At 66.6% G+C, this 25626-nt stretch overlaps 4 protein-coding genes across 4 annotated transcripts; 3 read left to right on the top strand and 1 right to left on the bottom strand.

Moving 5' to 3' along the window:
* Positions 1-208: 208 nt before the first annotated feature.
* On the top strand, positions 209-1258 carry UBA52 (ubiquitin A-52 residue ribosomal protein fusion product 1). The gene is made up of 5 exons (XM_059832011.1): positions 209-242; positions 455-574; positions 675-761; positions 876-978; positions 1094-1258. The coding sequence occupies exons 2-5, from the start codon at positions 472-474 to the stop codon at positions 1185-1187; spliced, it is 387 nt and encodes a 128-aa protein (XP_059687994.1). The 5' UTR covers positions 209-242; positions 455-471; the 3' UTR covers positions 1188-1258.
* A 368-nt stretch (positions 1259-1626) lies between these two features.
* REX1BD (required for excision 1-B domain containing) lies at positions 1627-4035 on the top strand. The gene is made up of 5 exons (XM_059831629.1): positions 1627-1658; positions 2161-2256; positions 2802-3006; positions 3104-3192; positions 3490-4035. The coding sequence occupies exons 1-5, from the start codon at positions 1627-1629 to the stop codon at positions 3560-3562; spliced, it is 495 nt and encodes a 164-aa protein (XP_059687612.1). The 3' UTR covers positions 3563-4035.
* Positions 4036-4464: 429 nt separating this feature from the next.
* CRLF1 (cytokine receptor like factor 1) lies at positions 4465-12250 on the bottom strand. Its single transcript, XM_059831976.1, is given in 9 exon segments — positions 4465-4503; positions 4505-4811; positions 4965-5154; positions 5448-5616; positions 5700-5857; positions 6103-6272; positions 6733-6862; positions 7481-7759; positions 12178-12250. Coding segments are annotated over 9 exon segments (1515 nt in total).
* A 5714-nt stretch (positions 12251-17964) lies between these two features.
* Positions 17965-23966, top strand: TMEM59L (transmembrane protein 59 like). The gene is made up of 8 exons (XM_059831995.1): positions 17965-18105; positions 20093-20198; positions 20470-20564; positions 22468-22614; positions 22711-22810; positions 23151-23262; positions 23411-23528; positions 23796-23966. The coding sequence occupies exons 1-8, from the start codon at positions 17965-17967 to the stop codon at positions 23955-23957; spliced, it is 981 nt and encodes a 326-aa protein (XP_059687978.1). The 3' UTR covers positions 23958-23966.
* Positions 23967-25626: the final 1660 nt, after the last annotated feature.

Below are 25626 nucleotides of genomic sequence, written 5' to 3'. Positions count from 1 at the left end.
GCCCGGGCTCTTCGTGGCCGGGGCCGTGGGGGGAGCGTGGGGCCGTGGGGGGAGCGTGGGGCCGGGCCCACGCGAGGCCTAACCGGGGCCCGCCCTGCGGTACTGAGGCGGGCGGAGGCCGCTTGGCGCCTGCGCACTGCGGCTGGGCGGGGAAAGGGGCGTGGCGATGACGCGCCGGTTGTGACGCAGCGGCGGGCGGGTTCCGGTTCCGGTCGGCCCTTTTCTCAGCGGCGAGGCGGCGGGTGCGCGCGCTGCGGGACTACCGCCGGGCCCGGGACCGGGAGCGGGGCCTGGATCCCGGGGGGGGGCGGCGGGGGCTGGGGAGCGGGGGGGGGGGACCGCGTGCCGGCTGGGGGCGGGCATGGCGGCGGCGGGGCCCTGTGCGGGGCGGGGGGCGCACCGGGGCCTCCCCTGAGGGCCCGGCCGGGGGTGACGCGGCCGCCGCTCTCCGCAGACGCGAACGGTGCCAAGATGCAGATCTTCGTGAAGACGCTGACGGGCAAAACCATCACCCTGGAGGTGGAGCCCAACGACACCATCGAGAACGTCAAGGCCAAGATCCAGGACAAGGAAGGTACCGGTGGGACGGGGGAGCGGCGGGGCGGCCCCCGCCTGCCCTCGCACCGCGGGGCGGCCATCGCCGCCCTCCACCGTGATGCTTTTCCCTCTCGCAGGGATCCCCCCCGACCAGCAGCGGCTGATCTTCGCGGGCAAGCAGCTGGAGGATGGCCGCACCCTCGCAGACTACAACATCCAGAAAGGTACCGCGGCCGCATCCCGCCCTCGGGGGTTGGGGTTTTTTTGGGGGGGGTGTGGTGTGCCAGGCGCTCCCCAGCAGCTCCTGCTCCCCCCCCCGTGACACTTTCTCCTTTCAGAGTCCACCCTGCACCTGGTGCTGCGCCTGCGGGGGGGCATCATCGAGCCCTCCCTCCGCCAGCTCGCCCAGAAGTACAACTGCGACAAAATGATCTGCCGCAAGTACGTCCCCGCTCCCCCCTTCCCCTCCCGCCGCTGCGGGGGGGACACACCGCTCCTCCCAGTCCCCTTCCCCAGGGAAACGGGGCTTGGGTGACGTGCCCCCCTCCCTTCCCAGGTGCTACGCCCGCCTGCACCCCCGTGCCGTCAACTGCCGCAAGAAGAAGTGCGGTCACACCAACAACCTCCGCCCCAAGAAGAAGGTCAAGTAGAGCGGGCAGTGACGGCCCTGCCTGCGCCCCCCCCGCGCTGTCCAATAAAGCATCGCAGCGCTCAAACCCGCCCCGTTTCGCCTTGGTTTTATTGAAAAACGCGCCGATTTGGGCAAATAAAAGACCCGCGGGGGGTGCTCTGGGGCTGGGGGGTGACCGGCAGCCGCGGAGGCGGCGGCGATGCCGGGCGGTGCCTGCAGGTGGCAGCGGAACCGCGCTCCGCCGCCGCGCTCCGCCTCCGCGCCCCGCCGGGCCTGCGCGCTCCGGGCGGGGCCGGGCCATGGTGAGCGGGACGGGGCCGGGGGTGGGGAAGGGACCCCCGGGCCGTGCGCTGGGGGGGGGTCACGGAGCCGGTCCGGTTCGTGAACGCGTGGCTGTGGGGGGGGGGGGGGGGTCGGGTCCCGGTACCGGCCCGGTGCGCGCACGCCTGGCCAGCGGGATGGCGGGGCGGGCCGTGCACGCGTGGCCCGGGGTGGCGGGGGGGTCCCGGCGGCCGTCTGTTTTGTGTGTGCGTAGCGGGGGGGGTCCCGGTGCGTGGGCAGGGGAGTGGGGGGGCTCCCGGTGCCGGTCCGGTCCGTGCACGCGTGGCCGGGGGCGGAGTGGTCCCGGTGCCCGTCTGTTTTGTGTGTACATCCTCGGGGGGTCCCGGTGCGTGGGCACGGGGCCGGGGGGGGTCCCGTGTGGTGGGCAGGGGAGTGGGAGTGGTTCCCGGTGCCGGTTCGTGCACGCGTGGCGGGGGGGGCTGGGGGTCCTGGTGCCGCAACCGGACTGAGCTCAAGCGCCGCAGCCGGGCTCAGCCCGGGCTCCCCCCGGGCCGGCACCGGCAGTGGGGGGACTCGAGGCCCCAGCACCGGGGGGAGACCCCCCGGGCGAAGCTGGCTCTGCCCCACACCCGTTAGCGGGAGCAGAGCCACCCCGCGTGGCGGCGGGCACCGTGCCGGTGGCACCGTCGTCCCACGCCACCGCCATCCCCTTCTCCCCGGCAGACGGGCGAGGCCGTGAAGGCGCTGCTGCAGCGGCTCCAGGCGCTGCAGGGCGAGCGCGCCGAGGCGTACCGGCTCTTCGAGGAGTGAGTACCGGCACTGCCGCTGCACCGCGGGGATGGGCACCGATGGGGACAGGACCCGCCAGGGTGGGCAGGGGCACGCGGCACCTCCCGGCACGGGGGATCCCCAGCAAGGAACCAAATCCCCCATCCCGCTTTTTTTTTCTCGTATCCTGATGGGAAGAGGCTGCCGGGGCGGAGCAGCGGCCGTCGGGGTGGCTGATGAGCTCCAGCTGGCAGGGGGACGCCTGTGCCACACACCTGTATCCTATTTTAGCATCCGACAGGAGATGATGGACTTCCCGGGACAGAGGCTTGTGAATGAAAAGGAAAAAGAAAACAACCAAAACCCCCCAAAGGCGGCAGCTGCCAGGCCCGTCCCGTGCAAGGGGTGAAGCTGGTTGTGGGGACAGAGCTGCCAAATCTGGGCAGGAAAACCCTCCGGGTGCTGCCTGCAGTGGGGTGGCAAAGGGGGCTCAGCACCGGCATGGGGAACCAGGGGGTGTTGCCATCCCGGTGCCCCCCGGGTGCGGTGACAGTGGCTTTCCACCCCCCCAACCTGTCCCCAGGGGCCACCGGGCGTACCTGAGCAGCGCACCCCACTATGACTTCCCGCGTTACCGGCAGCTGGTGCACGAGATCACGCTGGCCTTCAGCGGCATCTCCCGGGAGGTGCTGCGCATCGCCGGGCGCCTGCGGGACGAGCTCGCCCGCCCCGACCTGGCCCAGCACCTCGCCCGCCTCCAGGAGCGGGAGCAGGAGAAGCTGCAGCTGGTGAGTGCCAGGCTGGCGGGGGGGTCCTGCCGCTGCCCAGGGCAGGGCTGGGGCTCCTTTGGGGGGGGTCCCAGCTCCTGGCCTGTCCCCGCCGCAGACGGCGCAGCTCCAGCTGGCCCGGCAGCAGGCGCAGGACCGGCCCGACGTGGACGCCCATCAGCAGGAGGTGCGGGAGCTCAAGCACAAGTAGGTGGTGGCCCCACTGCCGTCTCCCCTCTCCCCCCGTTTTGGGCTGGCGGCATTCCCCCCCGGGCTAGGAGCCCCTTCCCCACGTTTCCCCTCCCTCCAGCCCAGGGGGGCCCAGATGGTGCCTTCAAAAGCGCTCTCGGCCGCAGCCCCGGGGAGGGTTTGGCGATGCCGCGCGGCCACGGTCCCCTCGGCCTCCCCGGGCTGAGTGTTTCATAAACAGCGCGGGGAAGGCGAGGCGGCCCAGATAATACGCTCCATATGGGCTTTATTTATAGTTTCCATCCGCTCTCGTAGGCTAATTAAAACCATTGAGGCAATCAGCGAAATTCTCCAGGACCTCAAGTACGATTCAGAAGAAGTCGAGTGATGGGTGTCCCCGTGGGAACGGCTGGAGGGGCCGGCCGGTGGAACGGGGGCCCCGTTCGCCCACCCCCAGCCCCCACAACGCCACCTCGGCAAGGTGGGCACCTTCCCGCTGACCCCTTTTCTTGGGCATGGGCTGGAAGGAGTGGAGAACCCCCCCGGGGGCAGTGGAGTCCCCCCGGATCCTGAGCATCCCTCAGCGGAAGGGTCTGGTGTGGGGCTGGTTCCCCTCCCCAGCTCTGCCGGCCGTGCCGCGGCTTTGCCCAAGGAAAACCACAACCTGCCGTGCCAAGGGGCTGCCTTGCTTTCACCCACATCCGGATGGGCACTGCCTTTGCTGCCACGTGGAGCCCCACGGGCAGCAGCCCCCCCCAAAACCACCTCACGGAGATCAGCTATGCCCCCAGCCCCATGGCGGCTCCGGTGCCCTACAAGTGCCCTTTCTATGGTCAACCAAAATAAACCTGTCCCCATGGAGCTGGAGTGGGGCGTGTGGTCTAAAGGGCTTGTGTGTCCCCCAGTGCCACCCCCTCCGCCTTGGCTCGGTCCCCTGGGAGCCCCAGGACGGGGTGACGAGGGACACGGGTCCCATTTGGCTGCCCGCTGCATCCCCGTCCCGGCGCGCTGCTGACGCAGACCCCGCTGGGGTTTCAGAGGTTTATTGGCATTAAGCTTAAATCTGTTCCTAATTGACTGAAATGGAACCAAAATAAGGCTGGTTTGAATCAAAAGTGGAGCAGGCACTGGGCAAACCCCAGCAGCCTCAAACCAGCCCGCGTGGCTCCCCGGGGACGGACCCCCCCGTGTGCTCGCATGTGGGTCCCCGGGGAGAAAACAGCCAAAATCGCTTCCCGGGGGGGCTGCGCCGAGGGTGGGGGGACACCCGGGGAGCCCCCGCCGCCCCTTTCATCCCAAAGGCTGCTCCGGCTGGCGGGTAAGGAGCAAAGCCTCCGCGCCCCACCCCTGCGGGGCGAGGCTGGGGGGTCCCCTCGCTGCCCTGGGCTGCGAGCGGCGTGCTGGGGGGCCGCAGTCCCACGGGGCCAGTGGCACGTGAGGGGCTCCCGGGGCTGGCCCAGCCCGCCCCCCCTGCCTCACCCCATCCCACCCCCTGGCCGCTTCGCCCCGGCCGCCTTCCTGCTCCCCCCCGGCGGGGCCGGGGCAGGCGCGGGTGGTCCCGGGTGGGCGCCGGGCGCCCCGTGTCATCCTGCCGGCGCTCGGTCCCCCGGGGGCTACAACTTATCGCCGGGAAGAACCTGCGGAGAGGAGCAGAGCCCCGCGTCGCCGCCGGCCACACGCCCCGGGGTCGGTGTCACCCCGCGTGTTGTCCCCCCCCAGCATCCCAGGGAGGGGTCACCCCTCATCCCCCCCCCATCCCCACCCCGCCGGGGAAAAGAAGTGCGAAAGGCTCCTTACCTACCTGGTTGCGTGTTTTGTGCGATTTCTGCAGCCACACGCGCCACTGGTCGTAGAGCTTGATGCCGAGGTTGGAGCAGCCGTAGGCGTGTTTCTTCACCCACCCGAAAAACTGCTTCAGCTCCCGCCGCAGCGTCGTGTTTTGCTCCCCCCCTTTGGGGTCGCAGCCCCCCGCCGCTCGCTCTGCGGGGACAAGGGGGTCAGCGCCGCCGCGGCGGGGGAACACGGCTCAACCCGCCCATCACCACATCACCGTATGTAATGGTGGGTGAGAGGAAAACAAGCGGCTTTTTGGCTTCCTGCTGGGAAAGCCGAGCTCCAAATTGGCTCCTTTGCAAGAAATCCAGGTGCCGGGCACGGAGTGGGGAAGGGACCCCCCCGCACGTCCCATGGGTGCAGGGGAGGGGGAGCACAGCGCCGTCGGCATCCCCTCCCTGCCCGCCAAACGATGCCGGCCTGACGCCGGCGGTGCTCACCGCTGCGTGGGGTGGAGGCGGCGGTGGGGTTGCTCCAGTCGCTCCAGATGCCGGCTTTTTTGGAGCCGTAGATGCCGAAGGGATTACAGCGCACCTGGACGAAGTAGACGGTGCCGGGGCGGAGGCCGGCCAGGCGGCAGGATGTTTGGTTGCCCACATCGTCCACCACCTGGGGAGGGAGGAGAGGGCAGCGCCGGCACGGTTGGGCATCCCATGCCGTTCCCCCGCCGGCGGCGGGTGATGCCGACCCACCTTCCACTCCGAGCTGTCCTCCACCCGGTACTGGATCTGGTACTTGGCTTGGAAGAGGAAATCCTTGAGCGCCGGCGGGGAGCTCCAGCGCACGCTCAGCTGGTCCTCCAGGTCCCCCACCCGGCTGACGTGCACGTCCGACGGCGGGTCGGTGGTGACTGCGGGGACAGGGCAGGGGCTGGGGGGGCCGGCGCAGGCAGCACCGCGGGGGTTAAGGACCCGCAGACGCGGAAAAAGAACCAAACTCGGAGAAAACAGCCTAATTCGATTAGGAGCAATTCTGCTCACATATCGCCCATTTCCTGCAGCCCCTCCCAACTACATCCCACCGCGTGAACCCGCCGCCCGCTCCCCCACCACGAGGTCACCGGCACGGCGGTGACATCACAATGCCATCGCTCACCCACGTCGAGGATGTCCAACATGACGACGTCAGAGACGGCCACCCCCAGCCGGTTGGACGCCTCCACCCAGATCTCGTAGGGCGTGAAGAGGGCCAGATCCTTGGGGATGTGGCAGGAGTAGGGCCCGGCCGTGTGGTACTCCTGGCACGTGTTGTCTCGGCCGTACCACCTGCGGGCAGGCGCTGAGTCCCGGTACCGGCACCGCCGGGTGCCGCGGTCGAGCCAGGGATGCTCACCCAGCCCCGGAGGAAACGGACGCTCCCGGCGGGGACCGCAGCTCATTTATCCGCCACTCAACACCGCCGGCATCGCGCTGGCGAGGTGTTGGGTTACCGGCCCCCGCGGCCGCTTCTCCTCACCCTCCTCCTCCCCGGCACGCACGGAGCGTGGCTGCCCGCCAGCGCTCACGGCGGCCGAGACCTGAGGAAACTCATCACACCCGGCACCGTGGCTGCCCGCCAGCGCTCACGGCGGCCGAGACCTGAGGAAACTCATCACACCCGGCACCGTCCCCAGAGGGGTCTGGCCAGGAGGCATCGGGCTCCCCGTTCCCCACCGCCCCGTATGCCTTTAAATTGCGCGCTGGCGGATTTTTTCAGAATGACAGGAATTAAGGCAGGCGGCCCCACCTGAGCTTGTACTTGAGGGTGTAGTTGGTGTGCAGGAAGGTCTCCCCTTCCGTCCCCGGCGCCCATTTGCAGGTGAGGTCCTTCATGTTTTTGGACCAGCAGGTGATGTTGACTGGTTTTTCTGGGGGTACTGGGAGAGGAAAATAAATAAATAAATAAGAGGCGGAGGGGGATGAAAAGGCGCAGCGACGAAACGCAGCCCACGGTCCCGGTGGGCGACGCCACCGCGGTCCCCGCCGGCTTCCAGCCCCGCGGCTGCAGATGTGTTTGTTGGAGGGGTTTAGGCTCCCGCCCGCTCCTGGTCCCTGCCCGCACCCGGTCCCTGCCCGCACCCGGCTCCGGAGCTGTTTTCTTCCAGCGACAGCAACCCAAAAAACAAACCCGAGCTGTGTTCCCAGTTAAGCCTCTATTCCTAGGACGTAGCATCGTCCTTAAAATAGCCCAAGATAAAATCTTACGGTTATTGATTCGGACAAGTGTAATTTTACCGAGGGTTTGCCAAAACAGCCTTTCTGCTGCGAGCCGGAGGCTGCGGGTCGGGGCGCGAACCGCGGGGAGGTTAAAATTGAGCAGCCGCGAGCAACCGCTGCAAGCCCACGGCGTGTTTTGGCAAGAACCGGGGTGTCAATCCCCGCGGGGATCCCCACGGCTCCGCCGGGACCCGCAGCTCTCCCCGCCGACACGGCAAAGCAGCGCCGGGACCGGGTGAAACCCGGCACGTGCAACCGCGCCGGCGCCGCCGACGTACGTCCAACGTAAAGGCAGGAGCCGGCCAAGATGCCGCCGTCTCTGCTGTGACACACCAGGTTGTCCCCCGACTGCTGCTTGGAGCCGTTGAGGCGGGCGAGGGCCACGCTGAGCGTGGTGGGGCCGAGGGCGGCGTAGGAGGCGGCGGGCAGGCGCCGGCCGTTCAGGGTCCAGTACAGGTCCTCGGCTTTCAGGTGAAAGTCCGGGCTGACCGTGCACGTGGCGACCAGCGAGGAGCCGATCAGCAGGGTGGGGTCTTGGGGGGAAATCACGGCGGGGTCTGCAGCCGGAGAAACAAAAGGGGGGGTGAAAAAGTATTTATAGAGAGGTTTTTGTCTATATAGCCATTCTATAGCTATTTCGATATATTGTCTATTGATTTTATAGCTACTTAAACGTATCGTAGAGCGAGTTTATATATATTTAAATATGTTTATATCTATTTTTATATATTTAAATATATCGTAGAGCGAGTTTATATATATTTAAATATATTTCTAGCTAATTTTTATATATTTAAATATATCATATAGCAAGTTTATATATATTTAAATATATTTCTAGCTAATTTTTATATATTTAAATATATCATATAGCGAGTTTATATATATTTAAATATATTTCTAGCTATTTTTATATATTTAAATATATCGTATAGCGAGTTCATATATATTTAAATATATTTCTAGCTAATTTTTATATATTTAAATATATCGTATATCAAGTTTATAGATATTTAAGTATCTTTCTAGCTAATATTTATCTATTTAAATATATCGTATATCGACTTTATAGATATTTAAATAGATATATATCTATTTTTAATATATTTAAATAGATTATCTATCGAGTTTTTATATATTTAAATAGATTTATATCTATTTTTATATATTTAAATATATTGTATATCGAGTTTATATACATATATCTACACATAGATTTCTATTTCAATATATATATGTAGTTATATAGCTATAGATTTATCACAGCACAGCCCCTCGCAGCAGCGCTCGCCCTCCTCCGAAGCAGCGGCGGGAGCAGACGAGGCGCCGGGCTCGGCCACGCTCTCCCGCGAGCTCGGGGGCTCCTCGGCGGAGTTCAAGCCGCGAAGCGCCGACAGCCGTTGGGGAGCTTTGCGGCGCGAGGCTTGGGGGGCTCTGGGGCGACGCCGGGGTTTTTCCAGGGTTGGGCGGGGGCTGGGTTGTGGCTTTGTGAGTGTTTCATGACAAAAGGATTTCCAAAGCAAGTAGGGAACGTTTGGGGGGTATTTTTTCCCCCTTTTTCCGACGACGCTGGCCGGCAGCCCCCCCCCCAGCACGCCACCGAGGGCAGCGCTTCCCGGCTGAGACCAGCACTGACCACCCGCCTAATCCCAACCATGTGCCGAAACCCATCGCTCACACCTCGGCACGCGGTCCCTGCGCCGGGACACCCCGAGGGGCCCCCCCGAGGGTGATCCACAGCGGGGAGCCCCTCGCAATGGGAAAACCCCCCCACGCTGCTTCATTTCGTGACCCTTTTGCCATGAGGCTTCAAAGAAAAGGCTCCCTCGGCCCCGCTCCGGGCTTTTCCCCGTGTCCGTCAGCCTTATCGGCTCCATCCGCACGCGCCAGGCTAATATCCCAAATTACCTCCCGGAAAGTGCCGCGACCTCCTCTCCCCTCCGACCTCCCCGGCCCCTATCAGCTTTCAGCGCCCGCCGGCCGCTCCGGCTCCCACCCCGGCCAAATTAATGCTCCAAAATCCTCGTTACCCTGGAGGGACCTTAATTAGCAGTGCCTCCCGTCGCTGTGGGGAGGCTGGTGGGGTGGGCGTAAAAGCATCGGGGACACCTGGGTGCTGGGTACCCCGGGGTACCCTGAGCATCCCTGGGCGATGGCACAGGTCCATCCCACCCAACCCCAAAAGCAAACCCTTCCCCGGGGGGTTCAGCCCCCGACTCGCCCCATCCTCCAGCGCGGCCTCCGAAAAAAGCATCCCCGGCTCTGCCAGCACCGGCTCCTCCGTTAGCCGAGTGCCGAGCCGGGGCTGCTCCAGCGCCGCCGATAACAGACCCGGCGCTCCGGGCCCTAATTCTCCTAAATCTTAATCTAAACAGCACGAGAAACACACACGAGCACCAAAAACCAGACACGTTTCCCGTCCTCCGAGCAGGACCCTCTGGAGAAGCCAATTTTATCTATAAATATATATATATTTTACTTTTTTCCTGCAATTTTTTTTCCCTCCTCCAAGCAGGAGCCTCTGAAGGGGCCAATTTTTTATATATATTTACTTTTTTCCCCCCTGCAATTCCCCCCCCGCCCCGTGCAGACACAGCACCGAACATGTGTTTTAAAAGGGAAAAGTGTGAAGTTTTCAGATCGGAGAGGAAAGGGCCGGAGAGACGCAGGCAGCCTGTGGAATGTGCAAGTCGCAACGAAAATACCTGCTTGGGGGTTTTTATGGCTTTCCTATTAAAAAAAAAATGCTGATCAGGTGCTAAGTAATGCTATAAAGTAAAACCACATTTCCAAGGTGTCGGGAACGTTTATGCTTTTCTTCCGAAGGGCCGGATTTCATTTTATTTTTATATCGGTGTTTTACGGGGTTGGGAAAGAAAAGGAAAAAAAACCCTCCGGTAAGTGTCGGAGATCACGCAGTTAAAAAAAAAGATTTATTAAGACGTGCAGGGGGTTAAGGGAAAATAATATAAATAATTGCCCCGAAGAACAAAAGGCGATTTGGGCAGCCCTGAATTCTGCAAGAAAAAGACGTTTAAGAATATATATATCTATTCAGAGCTCTTCTAAAGCTCAAGCAATGGGGTTTGCAGGCAGATATGGCACCCGAACACGCTTTATCCCTCTTTTCCACTATCTTTTTCCCCTTCTCATCTCCAACTGGCATTTCTCGTGCCCATCCCTCAGCTCGAGGAAGGATTTATAAAAAGCCCAGGCATTCCAGCGAGCGCGACCGAGCTGAACCGAGGGGAAACATTCGCTCTCTAAAAGGAGATTTGGCTTCGCCTTTCCCCAGCGCCGCACGTCGAGGGGCCGCGGGGCGAGCGCCCGTCCCGGTCGGCTGCGCCGGACCCCGATGCGGGGGGAAAATGGGGGTCCTGGGGTGGGTGAAACCGGCTGCGAGCAGCACCGGGCGTCCCTTTACCGGGGTGAGCCGAGAGGTGCGGGGTCAGCCCCAACGGGGGTCCGGCCACGGCCCCATATCAGCCCCGGTGGGATTAACCCCTCCGGGCACCGGGAAGGGCACTGGGAAGGACACCGCTCCATGCCAAAGCCCGCCTCGATTTGGAGGCTCTCGTCAACGGCTCCTAAAGGGATTTTTGGAGCTTTTTTCCTCCCCCCTCCGCTGCTTCTGCAATTCCCGCCCCAATTATTGCTCTTTGAGACTTTCCCCACTAACGGCACGTACGGGATTTTTGGAGCTTTTTTCCTCCCCCCTCCGCTGCTTCTGCAATTCCCGCCCCAATTATTGCTCTTTGAGACTTTCCCCACTAACGGCACGTACGGGTCAGGGGGTACGAGACCCGGGTCCCCGCGGCATCGCCGGGGACGCGGGAGCTTTTCTTGGCGGGACCCATTTGCGCATCGGAGCGAACATCCATCGCTTTGAGAAATTCCCATCATAGGGAGGAAGCCAAACTTCCTGCTGCGGGGAACGGGATCTCGCCTCCCCTTCGCTCGGGCTGGAGACGGAGCAACGAGGGTGGGACGGAGGCTAAGTCGGGTTTAGGGCTCTGTGGGGAAAGGGGGGGACCCCTCCAGTGTGTCCCCCCCCCCATGGCGAGGGGGGACCCCGATCCCCCGGGGCTGAGGCCGCCCACAGCTCAGCCCACAGGTGGCACCTCCTGGACCTGCCGCTGCCGGGTGGGACCCCCAAATGGGCACCATTGCGGAGCCCCCCCGGGGTATGGGGGGGGATTCATTGTTCTCCGCGGGGGAGGGAGCTCCCCATTGTTCTGGGTGGGGATTCATTGTTCTCTGGGATGGGGGGGGCGGCTCGGGGGGGGAAAGGGGGTCCCCGTTGTTCTTAGCAGGAGGGGGGGGGGGCTCAGAGGCTCGGGGCGGGGAGAAGGGGGGTCACCGCTCCCGGGGGTGGGAGGGGGTCGCGTGGGGAAGGGGTTCGCTATTGTTCTCCGGACGGAGGACGGGGGTTTCCATTGTCCTGGGTGGGGAAGGGAGCCGCATTGTTCTCCGGGCGGGGGGTCCGCACGGCGGGGGGGGACGGGGGGGACCGACCCTTCTCCATGGGGAGAGGGGTCCCGCGCTGCTCCCAGGGCTGGAGGGGGGGTCCCTGCTGCTCTCGGGGATGGGGGGAACAAAAAAGGGTTCCTCTATTGTTCTCTGCGGGCAGAGGGGGGGGGTCCCGTCTGAGCTGAGGCGTTGGGGAGGGAGGGGGGGTCCCGGCTGCCTGCCGGGGGAAGAGGGGGGTCCCGGCCGCCCTCCGCGGGGGGGGGGGGGGGTGTCCCTGCTGCCCTGCGACGCGCAGCCCCGAGGTGCGCCCGGAGATGCCCCCACCGCTCCCGGGGCATCCCGGGGCGGACTGGGACGGGAACGGGACGGGACACACCGCATGGACCGGCACCGCCCGGCCCGCCAGGAACGGGGGAGCCCCGGGGGGCTCCGCGCCGCGCCCGGCCCCGACGGGACCCCCCCCCCGCCCACCTTGCGGGAGCCGCCCGGTGCTCCCGGTACTCACAGGCGAGCGGTTCGGCGCGGAGGAGGCGCAGGCAGAGCAGGAGCAGGGGGGCGAGCGGCGGCAGCGGCAGCATGGCCGGCTCCGGTGCCCGTCGGTGCCCGGGGCGGCGGAGCGCACCGGCACGTCCGGGGAAGTCCCGAGCAAGTCTGAGCAACCCCCGGTTACCAAAGCCCTAAATGCCGCCCTGGCCCCGCCCCGCCCGGCCCGGGCCCGCCCCCGGGGGGGCAGAAAGGCACCGGCCCCGGGGCCCCGCCGTCCCGCTCCGGTACCGGCCCCGGTCCCGACCCCCGGTGCCCGCCCGGCAGCGCCCGGTGCCGCCGCGGGATGCTGCCCCCGCCCCGCCCCGGGGCCGGTGCTCCGCTCCCCCCGCGCCCCGCGGTAGGTGAGGGAGAGCCGCCCCGGGGCCGCCTTCCCACGGGTGACTCACGCGCGGCCCCCCCGGACCCCCCCGGGGCCGCTCCCGGCGCTGCAGGGGCGGAGGGGGCCGGGCCCCCCCGGGGGGTCCCCCCCTTCCCCCGGCAAAAGTGTCTTTGGGAGACCAAAGTCCTGACAGTGCTTTTTTGGGGGTGAAAACGGGAATACCTTCCCGTAAATCCCGGTGTTTTCTACCGAACCCCTCATCTCTGGGGTTTCCCCCCCAAAAAACCCCAAAATAGTGGGAAAAACGCCCCAAGTGGCTTCAAGCCCCCCCCCGGGCTGAGGCTGCCTTTGTCCCCGGGGGTCCCGGGCAGCCCGGCGGTGGTGGCGTGTCCGGTTGTGGCACCGGCACCGCGGCAAAGCCATCGGCTGGGGCACCGCACCCCCGTCCCGGTGTCTCCTCCTGTCCCCCCACCCGCGAGTCCGTGGCACCAAGAGCTCTGCAGACCCCGGAGGGGTGGCAGAGCCCTGGGACAGCGGGTCCCGGCTGTGGCAAGGCCACCGTCCCCGAGCGTGGGCTGTGGATGTCCCCAGCCGCGCGTCCTTCAGGTCTGCCTGAGCCTCGGGGTGCAGGATGGGGTGCAGCAGGGTGCCCCGAGAGCACCCCATGCTGGGGCATGCCTGGGTCGTGTTCCCCCCCAGCAGAGGGGACCCGGAGGGACCCGGTGGCCCTGACCCTGAGATTGGGATGGGGCTGGGAGCCCCGAGGCCGTGGGACCGCTGCCGTGGATGAGGTTTGTGGGTGACTCTGGGGGCTCAGAGCTGGGGGGGCCATTTCCAGCCCATGGGGACATTGTGCGGTGGCTTTCCCTGTCCCTTGGGTCCCTGTCCCAGCTCTGCGCCCTGCATCCCCTCGGCTGCGAGGACACGGACATCGCTCCCCGCAGGTGACGGAGCATGGGGGGACAGAGCCGAGGGTGGCATGGGACACCCGGGTGGCCCAGGGTGCCTCTCCCAAAGGGGTGACACCATGAGTCAGCCCCTGCCCCATAGCACCGGGGGGGGGCTGAGCCCCGCAGCCATGGGGGGGGTGACACTGCCTGGGAGTCGCTGCGGGGCTCCGAGGTGTTGGGCACCGGCCGAAGGGACTGCACAGATTAGAAAATAAAATAAAAAAAGAGAGCGAGAGGGAGACAAAACAGTGCCTTTTCCCATCGTCCTGTTTTTTGGAAGCTTCTGAACTGTTTTTGTTGAAATTTCCCAAAAACGTCAGGCTCCGGGAGCCACCCAGCCTGAGAAACTTCAGCCCCAGCGTCCGCAGTCTGGCCGAGTGAATCACGGCCGCCCCAGGGGCTGGCGGCCGCCCGCGCTCCGGACCCCCCGCCCGGATCCCCCCGGGAAGCCACCCTGGGGTGGGAGCCAGCGGTGGGTGCCGGTGGGTGGGGGGGAAGGAGAAATCGCCCCCCTGGAGCGGGAGTCGGGACCAGCAGCCGCCCCGGTTGCCCACCTGCGCTGCCTGCACGCCTGCCTGCCCGCAACTCTTCCCCCGGCCAAGCCCTGCGCTTCCGCCTGGAGCCAACGCTAAAGTGGGATTTACCACGGCTGGTTTTTTCGGGAAGCAGGGATGGGTGGGCTCCCAGGGTGGGGGGGTGACACCCGTCCTGGCGCTGGCAGAGGGGACATGGGTGGCTCCAGCAAAGGCATCATCAGAAGGTGGCTTGAGGCTTTCCTGGGGGGTCAGGGGTGTCGGGAGGAGAGGGGAGCATTGGTCCCCACTGGTGTCACCTGGGACGTGCCTGGGGTGTCAGCCCAGGTGGCTCGGGGACGTTCACCCTCCCCGACCCGTGGCAGCATCCGGACCCGATGCTGTGGGATGGGGACAGGGTGGGGGGACGGAGCCAGCCCCGGGCGAGCCCTGCCATGCCTGTGGTCCCCAAACCCGGGCAGTGCCGGGGCGGCCTCAGGATCCGGCCGGCGGCGGTGCCGGGGAGCAGCCAGAGATGACAGAGCCGCTCTCCCGCTTTCTGAGTCAGCGCGTCGGTCAGCAGGCAGATGTGGTCAGCGCTGCCCTTTGACAGTGACCTTTAAAGGGCTGCTCCCTCCTGCCCACGAGCCGCCGCGCTCGCAGGCACCGGCCGGGCTCCCGCAGGCGGCCGGGAGGCAGGATCCGGCCCGGCAGCCCCCTCTGACCCCCGGACGGGGCTGTCGGCGTCAGCGCGGTGGTCCCCCGGGGCTGGCGCGGTCCGGCCGTCCCCCCCGGCGTGGCTCTGTTCCCAGGGCCTCTTTGCCCTGTTGCGGTGCAGGATCTGGCCGTGGGGCCCAGCTCCCAAACGGCGGAGCCCGTACAGCCACCAGCTCCCTGCTCTGCCCAGGCGGGATGTGGCTCCCCCCGGACAGATCCAGGACCCCGGGGTGGCCCTGGTGACGTCCCCAAACCCGAGCTGAGCATCCTCGGTCCGGCTTCCCACCAGCCGTCACCTTCCTGCCAGCCCTCCATCATGTGTCACCGGGGCCGGGCCCAGCACATCTACCCTGAATTAATCTAATTACTCGATTTCCCAGCCAGAGCTCGCTCCATAACGTCCTTGGACAGAGACAGCATCTGGCTCGAGGGCCAGGGTGTAAAAAACAAACAACAAAAAAACCCAAAACCCCAGAAAAAGCGGGAGGAGAGCCGCAGCGGAGCTGCCTCTGACTGCCTGCATCCTTTTAAAGTGACCTGGGGGAAAAATAAAGAGGCTAGAAATGCAAAGAATCCAGCAGTCAGAGTTTTCTTTATATTCCTCTCAGTCACATTTCCACATCCATGGGTAATTTATAACCCGCTTAACCCCTTCCCTGCCACCCCCCCAGCACAACCCCTTCGCTCAAGAGCATCCTCGCAGCGGGCGGCCGCACCTTCCCGCCTCTGTTTGCTTTGGGAAGCACAAAAAGCCCCGTCAGGGAGTTTGCTGATCTCTAAAAGGGGGGAAAAAAAATGCGGTTAATGTAGAGGGGGTGCTTGAACACGAGGGATGGGCTCTGCGGGGTCGGGACACGGGGTGACAAGTCCCCTGCCCGTGGGGGGACCGTGGGGACGCCCCGGCCAGCGTGGGGGGAGCCTGCGGCTCCCCAAAAGGCTCTGGAAACAAAATGTAGGTCGGTAGCGATAAATGCAAAAGGCATCGAGTGTTTCTGGAGAGGGGTGGGAAGAGGAGGGAGGGCGGTAAATATTTGCCAGCTCGAGTATTACTGCCTGGGAAAGGGGTTTTTCTCTTAAAAGGTGAGTGGACGGAGCATGGGCCGGTGCCAGGCGTAGCGCGGGCAGGTGCGGCGGGAGCGTTGCCCACCGGCCGCTCAGCCCGCGGCACGGCACTGCCGGCACTCGATCCGGTGGGTTTCGGTCCCTCTGGGGTTCGGGGCTCCGGCTCTGTCCCTCCCGGCCGATGGAAAGCTCACCTGCGGCGCGGGGCCATGATTTACGGCGACAGCCCCCAATCTATCCCATTTATTTGGCCATTAGTCACCGGTGCCGGACACGAGGCCGAGGGGCTGGACGGGCTCCAGGAGGGGGAAGGGGGGAGCGGAGCCGACCTGGCAGCCCCGCCAGCCCGGCCGGAGCACATTTTCTCCCGGCCCTGGTTTGATTAACAAGATGAATAAGCTGGCGGAGCGCAGCGGGGCGAGGAGAGGCCCCACTCCCGGCTCCCGGGGGGGCACGGGGCTGCGCTCCCCCGGCTGTCCCTGGGGGGATCCGGCTGCTCCCACCCCTCTCCCCCTGCCCCGGGGCGTGGAGCACCCCTCAACCCTGAGCTGGGACTGGGAGACACCCCCCTTCCCCGCGCCGGGGTCCTGCCATGTGTTCCCCATTAGGGCTGGAGGTTAGCGAAGCCCCCAGCCCTCCTCCTCCTCCTCCTCCTCCTCCTCCTCGCCCCCCCGGGCCCGCTTTGGGGTGCTGCCATAAATAAGGCTAACGGGCAGGGCAGCGGCGAGGCGGCGCGCGGGGCCAAGCCTGCGCCTTTTATGTCTTTTAAACCCTGGGAAATCGAAGCTGTAAATCTGGGGTGTCAGGGAGAGCCCAGCGCCCCGGCTGGGAAGGGGCCCCGCGGAGCGAGGGTGAGGGTGGGGTGCGCGAAGGCGACCCGGGCAGGCCCCGAAGGCCACGGGGCGGGGGGGTGGCAGCTCTGGGTCAAATGTTGGCTGGGGACAAGGGGCTCGTCCCCTCCTGGGGGGACGGTCCCTGTGGGGGTGCTGGCCCGGGGGGCAGTGAGGCTGGTGCCGTTGTGCTCCCCGTCCCTCCGCGTGCTACCAGTGCCAGTGTGCCCCCCGGGTCCCCACGTGCCCCCCAGTCCCCATGTGTCCCCCCCCGGTCCCCACGTGCCCCCCAGTCCTCCGCAGTCCCTCTGGGTGTCAGTGGGGCTCCCCCATCCCTCTGCATCCCCCGCTCCTGCTGTGCCCCTTTGATCCCTCTGCATCCCCCGGTCCCCCTGCACCCCCGGTGTCCCCCAGCCTCCCTGCACCCCCCAGTGCCCCCCTACACCCCCCGGTCCCCCTACACCTTCTGGTCGCCGTGCACCCCCCACTCCCCCTGCATCCCCCGGTCCCCAGACCCCCCATCCTCCCTGCACCCCCCGGTACCCTGCACCCCCCCACTCCCCGAGCATCCCCCGGTCCTCAGACCCCCCCCATCCTCCCGCACCCCCCGGTACACTGCACCCCCCCGGTGCCCGAGCATCCCCTGGTGCCCAGGCCCCCCCTCGTACCCCTGCACCCCCCGGTACCCTGCTCCCCCCACTCCCCGAGCATCCCCCGGTCCCCAGGCCCCCTCCGGTACCCCTGCACCCCCCGGTACCCCTGCACCCCCCGGTACCCTGCTCCCCCCACTCCCCGAGCATCCCCCGGTCCTCAGACCCCCCCCGGTACCCTGCACCCCCCCACTCCCCGAGCATCCCCCGGTCCCCAGACCCCCCCGTCCTCCCGCACCCCCCGGTACCCTGCTCCCCCCACTCCCCGAGCATCCCCCGGTCCCCAGGCCCCCCCCCGTACCCCTGCACCCCCCGGTACCCTGCTCCCCCCACTCCCCGAGCACCCCCCGGTCCCCAGACCCCCCCGTCCTCCCACACCCTCCGGTACCCCTGCACCCCCCGGTGCCCGTGCACCCCCCGGTACCCTGCTCCCCCCACTCCCCGAGCATCCCCCGGTCCCCAGACCCCCCATCCTCCCGCACCCCCCCCCCGCAGCCCCCGCTCCCATCATCCCCGCTCCGCGCCGCCCGCCGGTGCCTCGGGCGGGGGCTGCCGGTACCGGCGGAGCTGCGGCAGGCTGCGGCGGCTCCCCCCGCCCCCGGCTCCCCCCGCCCGGCGCACGGCGCGTCACGCCGGGACCGGCAGCGGCGGCGGCGGCGGCGGCGGCGGTGGGTGCGCTCCGCTCCGCGCCGCTCCGCGCCCCGCCATGGCGGCCCGCCGCCCCCGGGCCCTGCTCGCCCTCGGCCTGGCCCTGGCCGCCGCCGCCGCCGACCCGTTCTCGCCCCAGCTGGGAGGCACCGCCGGCTGCCGCGGGCAGTGCGGCCGCAGTCTGCCGCGCCGAGCCGCCGCCGTGAGTCCGGCCGGGCCCCGGGGGCACCGGGAGCACCGGGAGCACCGGGGGAGACGGGGAGCGCCGGGGGCACCGGGGGCACCGGGGGTACCGGGAGCATGGGGAGCATCGGGGGTACCGGGAGCACCGGGGGTACCGGGAGCATGGGGAGCATCGGGGGTACCGGGAGCACCGGGGGTACCGGGAGCATCGGGAGCATCGGGGGTATCGGGGGTACTGGGAGCACCGGGGGTACCGGGAGCATGGAGAGCATCGGGAGCATCGGGACTACCAGGAGCATCGGGAGTATCGGGGGTACCGGGAGAATGGGGCCCATCGGTAGCATGGGGAGTACTGGGGGCATTGGGGGCACCAGGAGGGGCCAGGGGCACCGGGAGCATCAGGGGGGACCGGGAGCATCAGGGGGGACCGGGAGCACCGGGGGAAACCGGGGGTTCTGGGAGCCCCGGGGGAAACTGGGAGCACCGGGGCACCGGGATTAACTGGGGTACCGGGAGCATGGGGAGCATCGGGAGCATCGGGACTACCGGGGGCATTGGGGGCACCAGGAGGGGCCGGGGGGACCGGGAGCCTCAGGGGGGACCGGGAGCATCGGGGGCACCGGGATTACCGGGTGTACTGGGAGCATGGGAGCATCGGTAGCATCGGGACTACTGGGAGCATCGGGGGCACCAGGAGGGGCCGGGGGCACCGGGAGCCTCAGGGGGGACTGGGAGCATTGGGGTGGACTGGGAGCACCAGGGGAAACCGGGAGCACCGGGGGCACCGGGAGCACCGGGGGCACCAGCCCACCCTGCTCAGGCATCACTGCCACACAGCCCCACACCGGCTCACCCCTGTGGGGAGCACCGGGGGGGGGCACCGGGAGCACCATGGGGGACCCCCGGTGGTCTCCTCCAGTGTGGTTTTGGGGTGCCCCCGGTGAGGGCTTCCGCCCCGGTTTGGGGTGCCCGCAGTGGTTTTGCCCACCCCAGCTTTGGGGTGCCCCCCGGGTCTCACCCGCGCCGGGTTTGGGGTGTCCTCAGTGGCGGCAGCCGCCCTGGGTTGGGGGTGCCGGTGGTGAGGCCCTGCCGGGGACGCGGCGGGTGTCTGCCCCCCAGCTGCCCTCCCGCACCCCGTCACCGGTGGTGTGGCAGAGCCATCCCGGTGGCACAGGGCCAGCGGGGCCAGGGACAGCCGGGGCGAGCGGGTGACGCCGCAGCAGTGGCGTGGGCCAGCGCCGAGCCATGGCAGCGGGGATTGAGATGGAGCCGAGTGCCGGTTGCTGGACCTGGAGCATCACGGAAAGCCCCGGATCAGAGCTGCCATAGCCATGCCATGCTGGGGGCCGCGCGGTGGCACCCGGGACCATCCCCGAGCCCCCGCGGTGGCAGGGCCGTATCTAGGCCAGCGCCTTGGCAGGAGCCCGCGCGGCTCCCGCTGCCGGGGGTGGGGATGGAGTTGTTTTCCCATCTGGGCTCGAGCTGCATCCCTGCCAGCACCCAGCCCTGCCCGCGCTTCCCCGCGGGCGCACGGACCCCCCGCGGGCGGGGGCACCCGCTTCCCCCGAGCCTGTGCGTGCCGATGCACACAGTGACCCCCGCATGCGTCCCCCGCAGCGTGTTCCCAGCCCCCCCAATGCATGCACCCCCCCTGTGCACACCCCCCCCCCAGCAGCCCCCACCTCCTGCCAGCCCCATCCCGGCACCCAGCCGGTGTCACGCGCCCCGACAGAGATGGGGGGACCTGTCGCATCCTCGATGGGGACGAGGCCACGTGCAAACCCGACCTTCGGGTGCAAAGCCGGGGGTGAAAGCAGCTCTCCCTCCCCCGGGGATGCCATCGCCCCGGGTTCGGGGTGCCAGGCCCGGCTGTGGTTCTGCAGGAGGCTGGCGGTGCCCGGTGCCCCCCAGCTGGGTGCAGGGGGGCCGTGGTGGGGGTCCAGCGCTGCCACGGGGCTGAGCTTGGTGCCAGCTCCACGCTCTCCTCCTCCTCCTCCCCGCAGGATGCTGTTCTCAACGCCTGTTACCGGGGCTGCCGGCTGTTCTCCATCTGTCACTTCGTGGATGCGAGCGCCGAGCTGAACACAACCAGAGCCGAGTGCGAAGCAGGTGAGGAACCGGCGGCCGAGCAGCCCCCGAGCCCCAAACACTGTCCCGGAGGGGTCCCCCACGTATCGCTGGCACCGCCGTGACCCCTTCCACCCTCCCAAGCATCCTGCCTCTGCTCAGCCCCACGCTGCGCCCCAGGGGCCGCATCTGGACCCTGCTGCACACCAGCGGGGTGCAGATTTACACCCTCTGGGTGGGGGGGTCCTGGGGGCACGGGGCTCTTCAAGGGGATCGAGCACCCCCTAATCCTGCCCTCCCTCCTGCCTCGCAGCGTGCACCGAAGCCTACAGCAACGCGGAGGAGCAGTTTGGCTGCGTGACAGGGTGCCGCAAGCAGCTGCCCGAGGTGGAGAGCAGGAAGGAGAAGGTGAGGGGCTGGGGAGGGGGAGACCCCCTGTTCCCCCCCTTAACCCACCCCCCCGTCCCTGGTGCCACCGCCCGTGGCTCTGCCCTGTCCCCGCATCTGGCTCCTTCCCCAAGGGGTCTGTGGGCTGGAGGTGGTGGGGGCTGGATGTGCCCCCCGGGGCATCCCACTGCTCCGTCCCTGTGCCGTCACCCCGTGGGGCTGCTGGGGACCAGCTGGGGAAGGCATTTGCCCCTGCAAGGAGCCTGGAGCCATGGGGCTGCCCTGGGGGTGGCTTCTCTGGCCACCTCAGCCCTCTCCTGACCCCCAGCGTGGGGACGTGGGGTGTCTCGGTCACCCCGGACACGGCAGGGACCAAAGTTTGTCCCGCTGCCGGCCAGAGCCGGCAACAGATGCGATGGAGACCACTGCCACCCTGCTGAGCCCACCGGCCACCCCCTGCCCAGGACACTACGGGGGGACGCTGGGACGTGGTGGCTTGGGTCTCAGTCCAGCTTTAGGAAGGACCCCTTCTTCCCATGGGAGCGCAGCCCAGTCCCTCCTCTGCCAGGGGATGGAGGCTATAAAACCCCACACATGCAGCCCACCCATCCACCCATCCATCCACCCATCCCTCCCTCCTTCCCTCCCTCCCCAGCACTGGCATCCAGCCCCATCCCTCCCCTCGCTGCCTCCCGGCCACCCCCACCAGCACCCGCACGGCTCGGTGAGCCCCGGCGCCAGGACCCGGCTTCCCTCGGTGCTTTCCCAGGGCGCGTTGGGACCAGGCGTGCTCCCCGCACGCTCCCGCTGCCCGACGAAACCCACGCTGCAGAATGCCTGCTGCACCTTGCTTTATTTTATGTCCCCCGTGATACGTGTCCCTGCGGACGGGTGCTCTGGGCGTGCTGGGTCGACACGAGCCCGCTGCCGGCCCATCGCGCTGCTTCGTCCAAAGCACAAAAACCAAATTAACTGGGCTCGAGCCGGGCTGCCACAGATTTGGGGCAGGCAGGGTGATTACGCCAAATTCCCAGGGTGAGAGGTTCTGACCAGTGATTGTTTCAGATTCCCCCAGTTTTGATCTGTTATCCTTCCCAGCAATTAGCATCACTTTTTCCTGCTACATTTAATTAATTTAGCTTTTGCCCAGTTAATTAAATTAGACTTTGGCCCAAGGTAGGGGCTTTTGGCTTTGTACACGTGCAGACGAAAATGAATTTGTGCTGTAGAAAGCTGCAGCTCCTCGAAAAACCGCTTTGCAACCTGTTTTTAAGACCTTCCCTGTGTCTGATCCCATTTCCCAGCCCCGCTCCGAGGTCGGGGATGAGCTCTGGGGGGTGACCGGCTGATGGGGAGGGCTGTCACCCCCTTCACCCACCCAAAGCATTTTTCCTTCGGGTTCCCAGACAAGCAGGCAAAGCAGATTTAGTATAATAATTAGATACAGAATCTGACCTATTTATTTCCTGTTTGCTGGTTTGACCGTGCAAGGGGCTGTCGGAAAATGTTCGAAGCCAGTGGCAGGGAGCAGCCAAGCGGATTCCAGCAGGGATGCTTTAAAAATAACAAACTGCCGCGACGGCCAAGAATCCAGGGCACGGAGAGGCTGCCAGGAGAGAAACGCCCTCGGCATCTCGGCCGCTCCGCTCCTATTGTTTAAAGCACTGGTGCGAGCGCGGGGCTGCCGAGGGGCTGGGTGGTGGCCCCGGGGCTGGGTGGTGGCCCTGGGGACCACAGCCCCAGGCTCGGTGACCCTTCCGGGGCCGGACCACAGGTCCTGCACATCCCCATCCCCGGGAGAAGCAGGCTGAGCCCTAGACCTGAGTGCCCAGCTCAACCCGGCCACATCCTCGGGGTGGGATGTTGTCCGCTGGGGTGGGTGACGAGGGGACGGTGGTGACACGATGTCCCCGCTCCTTTGCAGAGCCCGGAGCTGAAGGAGCCGTCGTTCTCCATGTTGGATTTGGTCTCCACCTTCTGCAACGACATCGTCAGCTCTGCCCAGAGCTTCATCTCCTCCACCTGGACCTTCTACCTGCAGGCGGACGATGGCAAAGTCGTGGTGTTTCAGGTGGGGGTGTCCCACGTCCCCTCTCTGCTGGGTGCCGAGAGGGGTGGGGACCCCCTCGCTCACCGCTTTCTCCCTCTTTCCCTGCCAACCCGCCAGTCCCAGCCCGAGATGGAGTATCCAGTACCCGAGGCGCAGGAGACCCCGCCGGCACGGCCGGGACCGGGGTCCAGCCCCCGCGTCCCCCAGCCCCACACAGGTGCCGGGGGGGGGGGTGGGCTGCTGGCGGGGGGGGCCGGGAGCCTCCGAGCCTTCCTGGCTCTCATCCGATTTCTCCAGAGCTAAACAAATTACCCGCTTCTCGTGTCTGATTAGCTTCCCACACCCCGCACCCACGTAGAGGGGGTGAGTCTGGACTTGGGAGCTGCTCCAAGAAGCTGCCGGGATCCTCTGTGCCCCCCCAGCGGGCAGAGGGTCCCCGAGGGGAGAGGGGACCGGCCGGCACCCCTGCACCCGATCGCATTTGGGAAGGGGACAGGGAGCGGGGCAGGCGTGCCCACCGTGGGTGCCCGGGCTCAGCATCGCCTCTCCCCCCCCAGGCCCCCGGGTGAAGGGGGAGAAGCCCCCCGTGAAGGAGCCGCGGGGCAAAGCCAAGGCGCAGCACCCGGACCCCCCGCAGCCGGAGCACGACTTCCTTGGCTGCATGTCCAAGTAGGTGCAGCGGGGCTGCGCGGGGGCCCGGGGGGACCTCAACCTGCCGGACACGCCGGAGCAGATGCTCCCCTCCTTCAAATTCCCACCCTGTGCCCGGCCATAAACTCGTCCTTTTTCTTTGGCGGGGGGTGGTGGGGTGCTACAGGCGCTCGGGCCTTCCTCGCTGGATCCTGGCCGCCTGCCTCTTCCTCTCCATCATGGTGATGCTGTGGCTGAGCTGTGCCAGTTTGGTGACTGCCCCCGAGCAGCACGTCAAGACCCAGGTACGGGGCGAGGGTGCTCAGTGCAGCCCAGGGGGGTCCTATGGGGGTCCCCGACTCCCTGGGTCTCCCCATCACGGCTGAGTGAGCCTTGCGGGGCTGAGACGCGGCCGTACAGTGTTTGTGGTCCCCTGCCACCATGCTGGGCTCGCCGGTGTGTCCGTGCTGCACTGTATGTCCCCATCCAGCCCCACGGTGTTCCCGGTCTGGGGACAAGGGGGTCCTGTCCCCTGCTCCGGGGCTGCACAGTCCCCTCTGCCTCTCTTCCAGCCTCTGAGCATCAACGGGGACAAGGAGTACCTGGAGGACCTGGACGGCCCCGGCGCCTTCCCCCTGCCACCCATCATCGCCGTCACCCTGTGCCCTGCGCACGGTGGCGAGGACGCGGGGCCGCTGCCCCTCAAAGTCGACCTGGACAAGACCATCCTGTAGCGCTCCCACCCCTTCCCGTCACCTCCACACCACCTCCCTGTCACCGTCCCCACGGCATCGTCCCTGGTCCCACTCCACTGCCCCTCCGGCTGCCCCATGTCCCCGGTACCCAGAGGCGCATCTCTGGCTCTGGCACGGTGGGGACCAGGGGTATGATCTGGCTCGGTCCCGCTCTCCTCCCCAGGGGCAGCTGCAGAGGAGGAGGCTCCCCAGAGCCGGGCAGCGGCTTTGCCTCCTCCGTAGACGTGCTGTTTGCTGGGATCCTGGTTTCCAGCGCTCAAGAGCCAAGAGAAGAGCTGCCAGAGCGGGGAGGCCGGGGGGAGCCCGTCCTCGTAGCGGGGCGGTCCGTCTCCTCCCGACCGGAGCCCCCGGGGCCCCGCAGCCCTCCGGGCATGGGTCCAGCGCTGGGCAGGAGGGAGCCGGCTGCGGTGGGGGATGGAGAGTATCTGCAGCGTTCTGGGCTTTGGCTCGGCACATCCCTGGCCTCCCACCTTGGGCTGAGCCTCCAAGGCGCCGTCTCCGGCCCTGGGAACTCCCTTCCGCCGGCCGGAGCCGATTGCCTTGGGGAGCCGAAACGTGGCGAATGGATTTGGCGTTGGCAGCCGGAGAGAGGAGCGGATCTCGCTGCCTCCGTGCCCACGCGAGGACCCAGCCGGCCCCTTCCCGGAGCTGTGGAGGGGCCCCGGGATGGCTCCTTCCTCTCCCTGCTCCGTGATGCTGTTAGGGCGAGCTGGCCCTGATGCTGATGGGTTGCTGGTGGGACTGAGCAGGGAACAAGGCAGCGATTCCCTGCCTCGTGCTGCTGGGTTGTGTCCGAGCTCGGACAGGAGATGGGAGCTGCCGGGATGCCTCTGTCCTGGGCTCAGCATCCCTGCCCGATGCCTGGTGGCAGGACCTAAAGGCAGCCGGCCTCCGGGTCCCCAGGCTCACAGCACTGCCATGGAAGCGGGGTCCAGCCCTGGGGTCTCCCAGTCAAGCAGGGACCCCCCTTGGCTCACCCTGGCACAACCGCTCGGTGTGGAGGAGTCCCCTCCCTCCCCCTGCTCCGCAGGGCCCTGCTCCCGCAGCCGGGCTCGGTGCGAGCCGGGACGTTTCCCCCTGTCCCCGCCATTCTCCATCACTTGACTTTGTGCGTCGTTTCGTGGTTTGATTTGCACCGGCATGTGGTTTCCTGGCCCCCGGCGCCCCGTGGGGACACCCCTGCGCTCGGGAGGGACAGCTCGGCAGCGGCGGTCCCTGCCATCCCCGCATCCACCTAACAGGTCTGTACAGATTAACTTATTACCCGTGACTCCCCACCCTCGGGTTTTTAGGCTCTCTCCATGTGCCGGCTGCTCCCCGGCACTGAGCGGTCTTGGGGGGCCGTGGTGTGGTGGGGCGGGGGGCTCTCGTCCCCATCCCCGCCGGTTTTGTGCTGCTCCGTATCACTTTCACCCGTGCAACATATCTGGGGTTGGGGAACTGGGTTTGGGGCGGGTGGGGGGTGTCTCTTGTCCATTTTGGGGTACACTTTTTGTTGTCGCTTTTTGGCCGCTCGGCTCAGTGTGAAGCTCGGTGGAGTCTGTGGTGTTGTCCCGGTCACGGCGGCTCTCCCCGTCCCTGGGGTGCAACTGCGCCGGGCCGCGAGCTCGGGGGAGAGGGCGGCCTTGGAGGCCCCTGGCTTTGCTTC

Source organism: Gavia stellata, chromosome 32 (assembly GCF_030936135.1).
Source record: "Gavia stellata isolate bGavSte3 chromosome 32, bGavSte3.hap2, whole genome shotgun sequence".
Lineage (NCBI taxonomy): Eukaryota > Metazoa > Chordata > Aves > Gaviiformes > Gaviidae > Gavia > Gavia stellata.
This window is presented reverse-complemented; position numbering and strand designations above follow the sequence as displayed.

Excerpts from the sequence above, each read along its gene's own strand:
- UBA52 (XM_059832011.1), top strand. The coding sequence starts at position 472 with ATGCAGATCTTCGTGAAGACGCTGACGGGCAAAACCATCACCCTGGAG. Across the intron at positions 762-875 it reads AGACTACAACATCCAGAAAG|AGTCCACCCTGCACCTGGTG; the intron begins GTACCGCGGCCG and ends TTCTCCTTTCAG. Across the intron at positions 979-1,093 it reads GACAAAATGATCTGCCGCAA|GTGCTACGCCCGCCTGCACC; the intron begins GTACGTCCCCGC and ends CTCCCTTCCCAG.
- REX1BD (XM_059831629.1), top strand. The coding sequence starts at position 1,627 with ATGGCGGGGCGGGCCGTGCACGCGTGGCCCGG. Across the intron at positions 2,257-2,801 it reads GCGTACCGGCTCTTCGAGGA|GGGCCACCGGGCGTACCTGA; the intron begins GTGAGTACCGGC and ends ACCTGTCCCCAG. Across the intron at positions 3,007-3,103 it reads AGCAGGAGAAGCTGCAGCTG|ACGGCGCAGCTCCAGCTGGC; the intron begins GTGAGTGCCAGG and ends TCCCCGCCGCAG.
- TMEM59L (XM_059831995.1), top strand. The coding sequence starts at position 17,965 with ATGGCGGCCCGCCGCCCCCGGGCCCTGCTCGCCCTCGGCCTGGCCCTG. Across the intron at positions 20,199-20,469 it reads CAGAGCCGAGTGCGAAGCAG|CGTGCACCGAAGCCTACAGC; the intron begins GTGAGGAACCGG and ends CCTGCCTCGCAG. Across the intron at positions 22,811-23,150 it reads CGTCCCCCAGCCCCACACAG|GCCCCCGGGTGAAGGGGGAG; the intron begins GTGCCGGGGGGG and ends CTCCCCCCCCAG.